This window comes from Pongo pygmaeus, chromosome 11 (genome assembly GCF_028885625.2).
Source record: "Pongo pygmaeus isolate AG05252 chromosome 11, NHGRI_mPonPyg2-v2.0_pri, whole genome shotgun sequence".
Lineage (NCBI taxonomy): Eukaryota > Metazoa > Chordata > Mammalia > Primates > Hominidae > Pongo > Pongo pygmaeus.
The window spans coordinates 130,899,306-130,914,995 of record NC_072384.2 but is presented as its reverse complement, the minus strand read 5'-3'; the positions used below and the strand labels follow the sequence as shown (position 1 = coordinate 130,914,995).

The 15,690-nt window shown below is 45.8% G+C and overlaps 1 protein-coding gene across 16 annotated transcripts in view; it reads right to left on the bottom strand.

Moving 5' to 3' along the window:
* Positions 1 to 571: 571 nt before the first annotated feature.
* SP140 (SP140 nuclear body protein) overlaps positions 572 to 15,690 on the bottom strand; it is an 88,484-nt gene continuing 73,365 nt past the window's right edge. For all 16 annotated transcript variants that reach the window (XM_054477706.2, XM_054477711.2, XM_054477710.2 and 13 more), the window contains 6 exons: positions 15,372 to 15,413; positions 3,752 to 3,867; positions 2,939 to 3,047; positions 2,559 to 2,636; positions 2,195 to 2,338; positions 572 to 1,203 (listed from right to left, as the gene is read on the bottom strand). In XM_054477706.2, the coding sequence (XP_054333681.1) occupies positions 1,105 to 1,203; positions 2,195 to 2,338; positions 2,559 to 2,636; positions 2,939 to 3,047; positions 3,752 to 3,867; positions 15,372 to 15,413 (588 nt within the window). In that variant the 3' untranslated portion in view covers positions 572 to 1,104. The remainder of the gene's footprint in view (positions 1,204 to 2,194; positions 2,339 to 2,558; positions 2,637 to 2,938; positions 3,048 to 3,751; positions 3,868 to 15,371; positions 15,414 to 15,690) is intronic.

Genomic DNA, 15,690 nt, shown 5'->3' with positions numbered 1-15,690 from the left:
CTGCTCAGTGATAGCACTTCTGGGGCTATCCATATTCTGCCTAGCACCATTGGGCTAGACAGTGATCCAACTCCAGAATCCTGTCCTCAGAGCTCGCTTCCTGGGGCCATTACCTTAGGTTGCATTCCCCAGAAGCACATTCTGGGATGAAGTCCCTTAAGCAAGAGATTGATGGTGAGGGTTCACTCAGAAGGGAGTAGGGGAAGCAGCATCGTGTGGCCAAAAGCTAAGCCAGGGTGTGGCCACAGCTGGAGACTAGCTCCAGCCTGATACCTGGGAGCACAGGGTAGCCGCACACCACACCCTTGGTCCTGCTTTCAGGCAAGGGGGCCAGCCTCAGGCCACGGGGTGTCACTTCCAGGTGAAGCTGGTTCCACTTGACCCAGGGTAATATTCTGGGGACTGCTGGCATTAGCAGCCACCACTCAGCAGCTGGGGATGAAAAGACCTGGTCAGAAGAGGAAATGGTACCAGGATGCCAACAGCTTTGCAGGGGAGTGAAAAATGGCTTCCCTCTACCCTGCTAGGTTCTTTGGTTGAGCTAAGAATGAATTAAATTGACAAAAGCAGATTAACAGGAGGAAAAAAATTTTAATAACATATGTTTGCACAGGAGTCCCACGAAATATGAGACTCCAAGAAGAGTCAGATGATGGACACTCACACGCCACCGTGAGCTATGGAAAGAATGTGGGCTTAGGGCTTCTGCATGGAGGTGGCCACGGAGGTAGGAGAGTGAAGGCAAGAAGTGTGTCCTGAATAAAGCTTGGCTGGTTTTCAGACAAAAGGTCTTCTGGGTAATAAATGTTGTCTGGAGCAGCCCTCAGGAGAAGAGGTAAGAGCCTGTATGGGATGGTGTCACTGCCAATAACCTTCCCTGTGATTCCACTTACTCTTCCCTGGCTGATGAGATACTTGGGGTTGTGATTCATGATGATTGAATTTCCTTTTGAGGATTTGTCTTTGGGCGGATGAGGGAGGCTCAGAGAAAAGCCCCTCCCTGCACGTGCTGTGCCCAAGTGACCTCATTTTGAAGTCAGTGGCAAACCAGCAGCATATTTTAGGGTGCCATTTGCTGAATGCTTTCAGCATCCACTAATCCAGTCAATTGTTCCCATTTGTTTCCTGAATAGCAAACACTTCTTTGAAATTCTTCTCAAACTCAGCCTCCAGTCTAAGTCCCATTTGGCCAAAATCCTTGTACTGAAAAAATAATAAAGACAAAAACAATGCTCCTCATCATTAGTGTCATGAGACACCTTTCAACTGAGAATGATCAGGACTCTTGTCTTTAAAAAAAAAAGTACTGTAAGTCGACAATTTATAACGGTATATATTTTGGAGTACAAAGTAATGTTGTGATTTATGACTGCTATGTGGAATAATTAAATTGAACTAATTAACATATTCATCACCTCAAATAGTTATCATTTTTTTGTGGTGAGTACATTTGAAATTTACTTTCTTAACAATGTTGAAGTGTGAAATACACTATTATTAAGTAGAACTCTTATCTTAAACACCCTAAGTTACATTAACCAGGTTAAACTTGAAAATTCATGCAACTAAGAGTAACTTCCGTTTCTTACCAGCATGATCCTTTCTTATTAACAGGGCAGAAAAGTGAAATCATTTCCACAGTTGGGATTACTACTTCTTTGCCTTTGATTGCTTATTTCAGTGGGTTAGAAAAGCAATCTAGGTTCTTTCAACAATTCAGATAGTGGAAGGGTGTAAGGTAAGATCACTGATCTGTTCCTTTCTCTGTCACTTCTACTCCTTACTGGCAATCCTTCTTGGGATATGGTCTATTCACATGCAAAGGAATCTGGAGTTTGGGATTTCTGGGATTGGGGGCAGATAAGAAGCACACCACCACTTTAAGATGAAATTCTATGCCCTTTATATGCTGCAGCAGGCAGCACTCAATTGCTGTCTCTGAGCTCCTATCTCCTCTGGGGCAGGTGGGGGAGGAGCTCTCAGGGACCTGGGGTTCTGGTTGCAGGGACACCTTTTGATTCACTGTTTCTTTGCTAAGAAGAGCTGAAGTTCTGAACTGAAACCCATCAATCACTTCCAGAACGCTTGCTCGTGCAAGCTTATCACAGGATGAGGGAAACTAAATTTTTCTAGGCACCAGAAAATGAGGGGAAGGATGGAAAGAAATGAAATGGAAGCAGGAAGAGCCACCTACCTTGTAAGAGGCCCTGTGGTTCTGGAAGATGAGGCGCATGTCTTGTACAAACCCCTCCACTTGGGGGTAACCGTGCTCATTCAGCCTTTTCTTGATTTTATCCAACCACATGGGCTCCTTCAGGCCTTGACACGCCTCTCTAATCTGGTGACAAAAATATCAATGGAAAAGCTACCAGCATAGTTCAATGTCTACCTTCTGTGGATTCCCATAAAATCCAGCAGAAATACAACAAGGTGAAGGCAACTAACGACAGCGTGTGCTCTTGCCCCGTGGGATTAAGATCACAAATCTCACGAGGGCCCATTTCAGGGTCAGGTAATGTCATGGCAGCCTGTAATCATGGGTTGCTGTTGTTACTTACATAATAATAGTATGGAATCTTGGCAAAAAAGGAGCTCTCAGAACAGCAATAGACTTTCAAGAGGAGGAACTCACATTTCTGCAAAAGAAAGAGGCCATAAGTGAAAAGCAGCTTGGAGAGAATGAGCCCACATGCATGAGACAGAGCACACGACTCACACTCTTCTTCCACAAGTTTCTCTAACATGTGTGGCTCTTGGAAACAGACATGTCGTGGCTGAGTTATTTTTTGTGCAAACAAGTTGTGGTGTTCTATCAGTGCCATTGAAGTGTGGCGCGGAAGAGCGGGCTCCTTTCGGTACATTCCCCTGCCCCTGTGCTTATTCGTGATTCTCACGTGTGAGGGGAAAGGAGAAGGCTTGGGGTTTGCATCTGATTTACCAACTGTTCCTCAGGACACATCTGCCTCTCCAGGACCTCAGATTCCTGACAACACTGTTGGCTTCCTGGAGACTTGTTCATCCTGCAGAAGATGCAACTCCACGGGGTCCTGAGAGATTGGACATGGGTCAGTAGAGGGCAGGGACCCTGGAAATGGCCACTGTTCCTGTGGCTGCCACTGTCTTCCTTCAGGAATGGCTGATGGGCTCAGTCATGGGAGGGAGGGGAACACCTCCCAGAGCATGCAAGATTTGCACATGGGGTCTCCAGCCATTGGCCTTTCCCTCGCATCAGTGGTAGCAGCAGGCAGGAAGTCTGAGGAAGGTAGTGTCACCGTGAGTGTGGACTCTCCTTTCTCTGGCTGAGCTGCTGGGAGCACAAGGATCCCTGTCTGTCAGGCCTGAGTTTCAGAAACTGGGTTTTCAGCCCCAGGGACCTCAGGCCTCCATCAGCCCAATGAGACCGTGCTTCCTGTCTTGTATGAATAAGCACAAAATATAAACAACTGGTGTTTCTTGTCTCCAACCCACCCAGCTGCAAAACTTCAAGGAAAGGACAATGCCAGTATGTAGGCAAAGGGTCCCCAACAGTGGCCTCAGCATATCAGAGGAAGTGTCCCTGAGAGCACAGAGAACATTAACCTCCTGCTGCCAGCATCTCCCACTGCTCTCTGGATCACACTGCTGGGTCCCAGTACCCGATGAACCTGCTCCTTCCCCATCTAGACACAAGCAGGCATTCTGCTGGAGAGTGCTCATGGCAGGTGGAAGGTCCCTTAAAGGACAAAAAGAGAGGCGCCTGCACGTCACTTACCTCTCAGCTTCCACAGGTGGGATGTGACAGTCCTCATGGAAGACTCTTGAACAATTGTCACAACAGAACAGCTCCCCTCCATCCCGGCACACCTCACACTCATCCAAGTTTCTCATCTAGAAGGTAAAACAGTGTCCACGTCACTGGGAACCACAAGATTCAGGAAGGCCACCCCTCTGGGCATCTAGAAAACACTGCCTTTGTGTGAACCTGCATGGACAGGCAAATGCTTCTCCCTGGATATGAAGGAAAAGCATGGCATGGAGATTTCAGAACAAATCCTGGTCTGCAGTAAAGTTCAGGAGGAAGGGTTATGGGTCAGAATTGAAAAGTTTTCCTTATGAAACCAGAGATCGTAATGCAGAAAGACTAGCAACAAAGCAAGATGATGATTTTAATAGGAATCTGAATAATTTCATTATTCTGCAGATAAAACCAGGTTTTGAAATAAAGTGTTAAATCCATTTGCCTATACTACAAATCAACTGGTGAAAAGGAGACCTAGATAATTACATATGATGGAATAAGCTTCTGAGATATCATCACATCCCATATTCTTGGCCATAAGTTCCCCATGAGTTGAAGAGAGGGCCTAGTTAGGGGTTCCTAGACTGTAGGTTTTGTGCCTGGAGGGCTCTATGCCAACCTCTGAGGGAGAAGGACCGTGGGTGGAGATGACCAGGTGGGCCCCAGGGAGCACAGAGCTTTTCGGCTCTGGGAACCTGGCATACATCCCCTGTGACTTAGCTAATTTGGATTGTAAGGTGGGAAGGTGCCATCTCTAATGACCAAGGACAGTGGTAACAGCAATCATACAGTTTTGAAGATGGAGGCCCTCCCCTCATTTCCTGGGCCCATAAAAGAGCTGGTGCTTTGTTCTATAAGAAGAATGGTAAATCAACTAATTCTCCATTTCTCACAAGTCTCAATATGTGAGACCTTTAGCCAGATTTAATTTCATTTGGGGAAATTAAAATATGATAGTATTTGCATCCACATGTTGTGAAGCAAATCCCAGTCATTAAAAGCCAACAGAATTTATAGAGCAAATATAGAGATCAATACATATATGCTGTATTGTAGACAAATATATGTGTATTCACGACAAAGAGCCAGTCTGTGAATGAGCCCTTTGTCGTTCAAGGGAAAAGTGCTATAAGGACTAAAATTAGAGTTCAATATTTTGTGCAGCCTGGATATCTGGTAACACCGGGAGGGCCTAGAATGGTCTATCTACAAGTCCTCCCCTGGCTCTGCTCCTGCAGGTAAGGTTTCCTACCAACACTTTTGATCAAGGGGACTGCTTGCACCTTCTGCTTATTTTTGAATAGCTGATTTCATTTCCCTGCCAGCCATGGAATTATTCAAACAAACCAATCACACTCTCCCTCTGGAAGCAGGGGACAGCCCACTCTCCACAGCCACTGACTATTTCCTCTGTTCCTGAGCACAGCCCCCATGTGGCCCTGTGTGGTGTGGGATGCCTGCCCACCCCCGCCGGGCTACTGAGTAAATGTGACTAATAAACTGCTGTCAATCTCATCTGTCCAGTGTCAGATGTTGTGTGTTCCACCATCTCCAAAACCCTAGGGTGGGAATGAAGTACCAAATGTTTAAGTATGTTGAATCCTTAATCTTTTTTAAAAATTATTATTTCAATAGTTTTGGGGGAACAGGTGGTTTTTGGTTACAGGGATAATTTTTTTAGTGGTGGCTTTTGAGATTTTGGTGCACTCATCACAAGAGCAGTGTAGGCTGTACCCAATGTGTAGTCTTTTATCCCTCACCCTTCTCCACCCTTCCCTCTCAGTCCCCAAGGCCTATTGTATCATTCTTATGCCTTTGCATCCTCAAAGCTTAGCTCCAACTTATAAGTGAGAACATACATTGTTTGGTTTTCCATTCCTGAGTTACTTCACTTAGAATAATGGTCTCCAACTCCATCCAGGTTGCTGTGAATGTCATTGTTTCATTCCTTTTTATACCTGAGTAGTATTCCATGGTGTGTGCGTGTGTGTGTGTGTGTGTGTGTGTGTGTGTGTGTGTGTATAAACATGCATGTCCAAGTGTCTTTTTCATATAATGACTTTTTTTCCACTAGGTAGATACCCAGTAGTGTTACGGAATCCCTGGGGTATTGCTTTTTCTTGCCAGAAACCTCTGTAACCAGTGGTGCCTTTGCCTGAGTTTTGCTCGGGCCCACTGGGCTCCTTCCACCCACTTGGCCTGGCAGGCTACACGTGGCTCAGGCTACTGGCATGGATCCCATACCTACCAAGGGCTTGCCATGGGGCAGGTCAGGCATGGAGCGGGGAGGGACGTGTGAGCAAGTATGGGGTCCAGCCACTGCATACAGTCAGACATGCCTGCTGTTGCATAAGAGCAGGTAACTCCAGGTTCTGGCATGAGCACTGGCCCTCTGCAAGGCTGTGTCTCTACCAGGCACACTGCAAGCAGCTTCCATGGCTGGCAACAGGGGATGTGGTGGCACCTGGAAGCTTGAAGACGCCAGGAACCTCAGAGCCTCCAAAAGGGAGTCACAGCCTTGGCTCAGGGAGCTTCCAGGTCTGGGCTCCCCAAAGGGCTGCAGCTCTTCTCTCCTTCTCTTCACCCACAATGCAGTGACCAAGGGGCATGTTTCAGCCCTGTTTGTGTTACAGCTCTTTTAGCCTCACCATTCAGCAGACCGCAAGTTCTTTTGTCCTGCGACCAGGAAGAATGAGGGACGCTGACAAATGGAGGGTGAGCAAGATGAAGAGGAGCTTTACTGAGCAGTAGAACAGCTCAGAGAGCCACTGTGGGTAGCTCCTTTCTGCAGCCAGTATGACCTGATGAGTGTTCAGCCCTCAGCAAAGAGGAGGAGGTCCTGGGGTGGGTGGCTTCTCTCTGCTGGCAGGTAGTCCCTGGAGTGTGAAGCTCTTCTCTGCTGCTGGTTGTCCAGGATGTTCTCTCCAAGTCTGACTGAGTCCAGAGCTTTTATGGGCTTCAGAGGGGAGGAACTGTATGTTGATTGGTCCATGGGTTACCATGAGCAGGCCTTTGAAAGGCATTACAAGTTCCCACTCTGGTCCATAGGATTGGCAGCCCAGTTCCCAGCCTTCAGGCCCTCCCTTGCCTGAAGGTGGTGCCTCACCAGGGACCTGCCCCTTCCCACCCAGGAGCCTGACTGCCTTTCCCCACCACCCATGGTGCTCAGGCCCCTTGCCCAAAGGGGCACCTGCAGGTCAGTGCTGAGCTGGCCCCAGCCCATTCTTGGCCTCTCTCCTATGATCGTCAGCACCCAAAGTCCAGAGGGGTGCAGGCGGCAGGGGCCTGGTGTGTCAGCTCTGCCCCAAGCATGTGCACACCCGACAGGGCTGCAACTGCACCTGGGCTCAGCCCCAATCCCGCTCCAAGATTGCAGCGGGTGCTGGGAGCAGGGAGAGGCCAGGCAGCAGAAGCTTCTGCTCTGGCAGAGGGAGGGTGGCCTCCTGCGCCCCCAAGAGCACTGGGAGGCCCAGGCCTACAGCCGCGACCTGGGCATCTGCAGTTGCACATGGCGAGCTCCTGCCCTGCCAATTCGGGAGAGACAGGGCTCCTGCTTGTCCCTGGCTCTGCAGAGTGGGGCGGCCTCAGCCATGCCCCCTCTCTGTGTCTCCTGCAGCAGTTGTGGATGAGGTGCAGGTGGCACACTGCCCCAGCCAACCTCACACAAAGGAACCTGACACTTAGGGGCCAGTTCTGTGAATCTCGGCTACACCTTTGGCCAGGTGCTTGCAGGTTCCCAGGACGCAGTGGGGAAAGAGGTCCAGGCTGTGATAGAGGCTCTGGGCCTGAGAGCAGGTCCTGTCGGCTGTGTGAGGGTGAGGGTGACACAGTCAGCTGCCTCAGGTACACAGGGCACAGGGGACCCACTGCTGCCACTGCTGCTTCTCTGGCCGTTCCTGCTGCCCTGTCTGCCTCCTTGCAGCCTGGGTTGGGGGCTCCAGCCCTTGCCAGGCCCAGGCCAGTGTCTGGGGCAGGGGTGATGTTGCCTCAAGTTCCTCCTGTGGCCCCAAGGCTCAGGGACGGCTTGAGGCACCCCCTCTCCTGGCTTGTGACCCTGCCAGGGAGAAACCTCCAGGAGCGGATTGCCTCCCCAGTCTCAGCTGCTGAAAGCACCAGGCACAGCAGTCACTCTAACTCGGGGCAGATCCCAGGGACACAGCCTCTGGCGGCCCTTCGTTTAGCCTCCTGCAAGGGACAGGAACCTGGCGCTGTGGGTACGGTGGGTGCAGGGGCCGCATTGCTGGTTGGGTCCTGGAAGTGGGCGCCACTCCCACTTCCCACCCTGGCCCCTGAAGCGCGGCCACTGCTCCGCGTTCGGGCCGATCCCCACGCTACGTGTGCAAGTGCCGAACCGCCACTGGCCTAGCTCCGTCTTGGGGCCTCTCTCTGCTCACCCCTCCCTGCCTGACCACGCCCTACGGGCAGCTGGGCCTAGCCCCATTGCAGCGGTTCCCAGAGGCAGGCTCCCACGGCGACTGGCTCTGGGGATCGCCTGCCTCTGTGTCTGCCCCGTAGGACCTACGGCCAGCGCCTGCACCTCACTGCAGCCAGCTTCATGGCAGCAGCCACTTCAGACTGCCTGCCGCTGCCGTCAGTAGTGGGATTGCTGGATGAAATGGTAGATCTACTTATACTTCTTTAAGGAACCTCTGTACTGTTTTCCGTAGTGGCTGTACTAGTTTACATTCCCACCAGAAGTGTAAAAGTGTTCCATTTACACCACATCCATGCCAATACCTATTATTTTTTGATTTTTAAATTATGGCCATTCTTGCAGGAGTAAGGTGGTATCGCATCGCAGTTTTGATTTGCATTTTCCTGATAATTAGTGATGCTGAGAATTTTTTCATGTTCGTTGGCCATTTGTATATCTTCTTTTGAGAATTGTCTATTCATGTCCTTAGCCCACTTTTTGATGGGATTATTTGATTTTTTTCTTGCTGATTGCTTTGAGTTCCTTGTAGATTCTGGATATTAGTCCTCCATCGGATGCGTAGTTTGCAAATATTTTCTCCCACTCTGTGGGTTGTCTGTTTATTCTGTTGATTATTTCTTTTGCTGTACAGAAGCTTTTTAGTTTAATTAAGTCCCATCTATTTATCTTTATTTTCCTTGCATTTGCTTTTGCGTTTTTGGTCCTGAACTCTTTGCCTAAGCCAATGTCTAGAAGAGTTTTTCCAATGTTATTTTCTAGAATTTGTATGGTTTCTAGATTTAAGTCTTTGATCCATCTTTAGTTGATTTTTGTATAAGGTGAGAGATGAGGATTCAATTTCATTCTTCTAAATGTGGCTTGCCAATTATACCAGCACCATTGGTTGAATGGGGTGTCCTTTCCCCTCTTTATGCTTTTTGTTTGCTTTGTCAAAGGTTAGCTGGCTGTAAATATTTGGCTTTTATTTCTGGGTCCTTTCTTCCTTTCCATTGGTCTATATGTACTGGTATATTCTCACACCCAGACTATGCTGTTTTGTTGACTATAGCCTTGTAGTATAGTTTGAAGTCAGGTAATGTGATGCTTCCAGGTTTGTTCTTTGTGCTTAGTCTTGCTTTGGCTACACAAGCTCTTTTTTGGTTCTATATGAATTTTAGAATTGTTTTTTAATTACCATTTCAATCTCACTGCTTGTTACTGGTCTCTTCAGAATTTTTATTTCTGCCTGCTTTAATCTAGGAGGGTTGTATATTTCCAGGAATTTATCCATCTCCTCTAGGTTTTCTAGTTTGTGTGCATAAAGGTGTTCATAGTAGCCTTAAGTGATCTTCTGTATTTCTGTGGTGTTGGTTGTAATATCTCCCATTTTGTTTCTAATTGGGCTTATTTGGATCTTCTCTAGTCTTTTCTTGGTTAATCTTGCTAATAGTGTATCAATTTTGTTTATCTTTTCAAATTACCAGCTTTTTGTTTCATATATCTTTTGTATTTTTTTTTTGTTTCAATTTCATTTAGTTCTTCTCTGATCTTTGTTATTTCTTTTCTTCTTGCTGGGTTTGGGTTTGTTCTTCTTTCTCTAGTTCCTTCAGGTGTGAACTTAGATTGTCTATCTGTGCTCTTTCAGACTTTTTGATGCAGGCATTCAATGCTATGAACTTTCCTCTTAGTGTTGCTTTTCCTGTATCCCAGAGGTTTTGATAGGTTATGTCACTATTATTGTTCAGTTCAAAGGATTTTTTCATTTCCATCTTGATTTCATTGTGGACCCAGTGATCATTCAGGAGAAGATTATTTAATTTCCATGTATGTGCATGGTTTTGAGGGTTCCTTTTGGAGCTGATTTCCAATTTTATTCCACTGTGATCTGAGAGAGTACTTGCTATAATTTCAATTTTCTTAAATTTGTTGAGACTTGTTATGTGGCCTATGATATGGTCTGTCTTGGAGAATGTTCCAGGTACTGATGAAAAGAATGTATATTCTGCAGTTGTTGGGTAGAATGTTCTGTAATATCTGTTAAGTCCATTTGTTCTAGTGTACAGTTTAAGTCCATTGTTTCTTGGTTGACTTTCTGTCTTGATGACCTGTCTAGTGCTGTCAGCAGAGTACTGAAGTCCCCCAGTATCATTCTGTTGCCATCTATCTGATTTCTTAGGTCTAGTAGTAATTGTTTTTGTTTTTGTTTTTGAGATAGAGTCTCGCTCTGTCACCCAGGATGGAGTGCAGTGGCGCAATCTTGGCTCAGTGCAAGCACGGCTTCCTGGGTTCACGCCATTCTCCGGCCTCAGCTTCCTGAGTAGCTGGGAGTACAAGTGCCTGCCACCATGCCCAGCTAATTTTTTTTGTGTGTGTATTTTTAGTAGAGATGGGGTTTCACTGTATTAGCCAGGATGGTCTTGATCTCCTGACCTTGTGATCCACCCACATCAGCCTCCCAAAGTGAGTAATTGTTTTATAAATTTGGGAACTCCACTGTTAGGTGCATATATATTTAGGATTGTGCTAGTTTCCTGTTGGACTAGTCCTTTTATCATTATATAAGGTCGCTCTTTGTCTTTTTTAACTGTTGTTGCTTTAAAGTCTGTTTTGTATGATGTAAGAATACCTACTCCTGCTCGCTTTTGGTGTCCATTTGCATGGCGTATCTTTTTCTACCCCTTTACCTTAAGTTTATGTGATTCCTTATGTGTTAGGTGAGTCTCTTGAAGACAGCAGGTTCCTGGTAAATTCCTATCCATTCTGCCATTCTGTATCTTTTAAGTGAAGAATTTAGGTCATTTACATTCAACATTAGTATTGAGATGTGAGGTACTATTCTATTCATCATGCTAGCTGTTGCCTGAATACCTTATTTTTTTCATTGTGTTATTTTTTAATAGGCACTGTGATATTTATGCTTTAGGGGGTTCTATATTGGTATATTTTGATGTATTGTTTTAAGATTTAGAACTCCTTTTAGCAGTTCTTGTAGCACTGGCTTGGTAGTGGTGAATTCTCTCAGCATTTGTTTGTCTGAAAAAGACTTTGTCTTTCCTTCATTTATGAAGCTTAGTTTCTTGGATACAAAATTCTTGGCTGATAATTATTTCGTTTAAGGAGGCTAAAGATAGGATCCCAAACCCTTCTAGCTTGTAGGGTTTCTGCTGAGAAGTCTGCTGTTAATCATTAGATAAGTTTTCCTTTGTAGTTTAGCTGATGTTTTTGCTTCATAGATTCTTTCCTTCATCTTGACTTTAGATAACCTTTGCCTGATGACTCTTTGCCTCAGTGATTATCTTTTTGTGATGAATTTTCCAGATGTTCTTTGAGCTTCTTGTATTTGGATGTCTAAATCTCTAGAAAGGCCAGCAACATTTTCTTTGATTATTCCCTTGAATATGTTTTCCAAACTTTTAGATTTCTTGCTGAGGAACACAAATTATTCTTAGATTTGGTCATTTATCATAATACTAAACTTCATGGAGGCTTTGTTTATTTTTAAAAAGTTCTTTTTTCTTTGTTGGATTGGGTTAATTCGAGAGCCTTGTCTTCGAGTTCTGTGCTTCATTCTACTTGTTCTAATCTATTGTTGAAAGTTTCCAGTGTATTTTGTATTTCTCTAAGTATGTCTTTTACTTCCAGAAGTTGTGATTGATTTTTATTTATGATATCTATTTCTCTGGAGACTTTTTCACCCATATCCTGTATTATTATTTTAATTCCTTTAAGTTGGCTTACACCTTTATCTGGTGCCTCCTTGAGTAGCTTAATAATTGACTTCTGAATTCTTTTTCTGGCAATTCAGAGATTTCTTCTTGATTTGGATCCATTACTGGTGAGCTAATGTGATCTTTTGGGGGTGTTATAGAACCTTGTTTTGTCATTATCAGAATTGTTTTTCTGGTTCCTTCTCATTTGGGTAGATTATGTTAGAGGAAAGATCTGAAACTCAAGGGCTGCTGTTTAGATTCTCTTGTCCCAGAGGGTGATCCCTTGATGTGGTGCTCTCCCCCTTCCCCTAGGGATGGGGCTTCCTGAGAGCCAAACTGCTGATTGTTATTGCTCTTCTGGGTCTAGCCACCCAGCAGAGCTACTGGGTTCTGGGCTGCTACTGGGGAGTATCTGCAAAGGGTCCTGTGATATGATCTGTCTTCAGTTCTCCCAATCATGGATACCAGCACCGGCTCCAGTGGACGTAGCAGGGGAGTGAAGTGGATTCTGTGAGAGTCCTTGGTTGTAGTTTTGTTTAGTACACTGGTTTTCTCAAATGCTGGTTATGCTACAGTGAAGTTGTCACACAGACAGACTCAGGACCTCTGTTTAGCCAGGAGGTTATAGGCAGTATAATTAGCTGTTGTTTTCTCCTTCCTGGAGCAAGGTGGTTCTATTATGAGTGGCTGTAATGACTTAGTTGGCTGGCCTTCGGCCAGGAGGTGGCAATTTCAAGAGAGCATCAGCTGCAAGTAATATGAGGGGGATACAAGCTTGACCTAAGTTCACGGGATAAGTGTTCGGGTTTCTCAGGTGATGGGTGAGGTCATAGAGCTCCCATGAGTCCATGTCTTTTGTCTTTTGTCTTCAGCTACAGGGGCAGGTAGAGAAAGACCATCAGCTGGGAGCAGGGTTAGGTGTGTCTGAGCTCAGATTCTCAGACGGGGCTTGCTGCGGCCACTGTGGGGGATGAGGGGGTGGCTCGCAGGCCAATGGAGTTATGTTCCAGAGGGGATTATGGCTGCCTCTGCTGCTTCACACAGTTCACCAGATAAGTGAGGGAAGCCGGCAGTGACAGGCTTCACCCAGCACCCAGGCAGCCAGCAAGGCCAGTCTCACTCCTGCTGTGGTGCCCAACAGCCAACAGAGCCAAATTTATATCCAGGCCTCCTTTGCCTGGAGCTAAGATCTTGCCCCAGGAACAAGCACCCCCACTGAGAAAGCAAGCATGGCTTTGAGGTCTCACCCCTCCCTGCCTGCCATGGCTTCTGTGCTTATATCTGTACTTCAGGTTCACACCCCCAGATTCTGACCAGGAAAATCTGTGCTTGGTTAAAATTATTACAAACTTCAGCTGGAAGCCTCCTTCTCCCCATGGCTCTCCCCAAATTGTACTGGCTGCCCTCCCCAAGGACTCCTTTGAGATAAAGTCAGAAATGGCTTCCCTGGGGACTGAAATGCCTATAGGGATCCTTGCGGAAGGCACCTCTTCCGCTGCTTATTCTACTTTTATATTTCACCTGGCTGTCTAAATTCATTTCAGCTCTAGGTTAGGTGAAATCCTTCTCCTGTAATCTGGATTTTCAGGTTCCCCAGTGAGGATACGTGTTCAGAGGTGGACTTTTTCCCTCTCACACTTTGAGAACTCACAGTTTTTTGGCTGTCTCACAGAGTTTGCAGCGGCAAGCCACTTCTTTTAAAAGGTGTGTGACTTCCTTCAGTTTTGCTGGTATACTCCTGCAGTGGTTCTTGGAGCAAAAGTTCACAATGTGAGTCTCAACATGCTGTTCTGTTCTTCTGAGTAGGAGGAGCAAGTTAGTCCCACCTCCTATCTGCCATTTTGTTCTCCAAACCCGTATCTTTTCAAGAAGAGATTTGATTTCTCTGGTTCTTTGGTTGTTGGCCTGGCTGTACATTAGACTCATCTCAGGAGAGTAAATACTAATAAATAAATAAAATACTAATGTCCTGAACCCAACACCAGAGATTCTGAATCACTGGGTCAGGGTTGAGGCACAGGCACTGGTATTCTTTAGGTGACAGAATGGGCAATTCTATATATCAGAATTGGTACATCTGGGGATCTTAAACAAATCCTAATGTTCAAGTCATATGTAGTCCAGAATGATTAAATTAGAATTTCCCCAGAAGTGGGATCCAGGAAACAATATATTTTTAAAGCTCTTCAAGTGATTCCAGGCTGCAGGACAATTTGAGATTCACCTGAGCAAAGTCTGGTTATGGAGGCATGGGGATATTATAAGTCAATGTTGCTACTGGCCTTGGAAAAATTATTAACAGGGGTGACCATACCTTTGCTGGAACTGTTTCCCTCTTCTCCCCACACATATCTGGCTGTGGACTGTGAAACCTCAACCTCCATGCCTAGTCCATCCAAAATCAGCACACAAACACTGACTTCCAGGGCTGTTTTAGTTGTTGAAAGGTCCCTCAGTTGGCCAGACATCAAAATCAGTGTGGATAAGACCTAAATCTTGTTGGAGGACTGCTTTGGAGGTAAGGTGTGTATAAAACTATTTGAGTATCCCTCTTCTGTTAAGTATCATGTGTCAGTGCTATTGCATGATATTCTATGTGAGTGCTGTCCCCCGGAGTTGTGCAAGAAGGTGACCCTGCCTAAAACAGACATCTCACTGCAATGAAAAGAATCAAATCACGATTTCATTTAGAGAAGGGACTCATCCATGATTTTGGCGGAACCCGAAGCAGGCAGTCATATAGCAAGCAGAGAATGGATGGGGCCCATGGCATCAGAAAGTTTGCATAGTACTGAGCACCAGATAAGCAGTTGAGTTAAAATGCCTCAGGATTTGCTAGGTCGTGATGGTTTCAGTCCTAACCAGATCAGTACCCTAATGGCTTCCCTGAGACCATCCAAACGAGCTCTGTAAAGGACCCCTTGCCCTGTATGTACTCCTTTACAGGGCTAATGACAGGATCAACACCTTGAACATAATAGCTTGGACTGGTCTGTTCCTTCTGGCTGATGCTTATGACCATCTTCAGCTCTACCTGCACCTTGGAGTGCATTTTTGGGACTTTCCCTTTCATCCACACCACTTACTTGAAAATGCTGTTATCCTCTCACATTTGCTCCTTCCCCTTAATCACCAGGCCAGCCCTACCCATTACCACTTCAGGCTCTGTCTCAAGAGACCTCAGTGGTCTAGAGCTCAGCCACCCATACTCACTTTCCAGGGGAAATAAGGACATTGGAAGGTTTCTACTGAAACAAATGGAAAGGGTGCTTTCATAATGAGACATCCAAGGCCCAGGCACATCTACCTGGCTTGAGTGATGCATCTGGCATTCTTTGGTCATCACACACAGCAACATACTCCAACTGAGACTGAACATGCTTCAGGCAACAGCAGTCATGACACAGAACATATGCCTGGAGAAAGGAGTGGAATATTCTGGGGGTCATAGTTCAGAATTTGTACTTACACAAGGGTCAACTGAGTTATTGTTGTGAGACTTCAGTATTCTCTGTTGAAAAAACAGAAAGATTGATTTACAATATTGAATACGATGTTTCCATCTATCACTTATTTAAATTTAAATAGTATTCTTTGAAGGGATTCAGGAACCAGTTGTTAAAAAATAATTGGGAAGAGAAGAAGGCCAGTAGGCTGGGGTGGCTCCAGTGGTTTAAGTTTCTAAGTAAGCAAACTGAAACCTGATGTAAACAGTAAAATGAAACTAGAGATTTTACCAACTAGAATCCGCCATCTAACCTCTAATTATCATCTTTCTATGATAACCC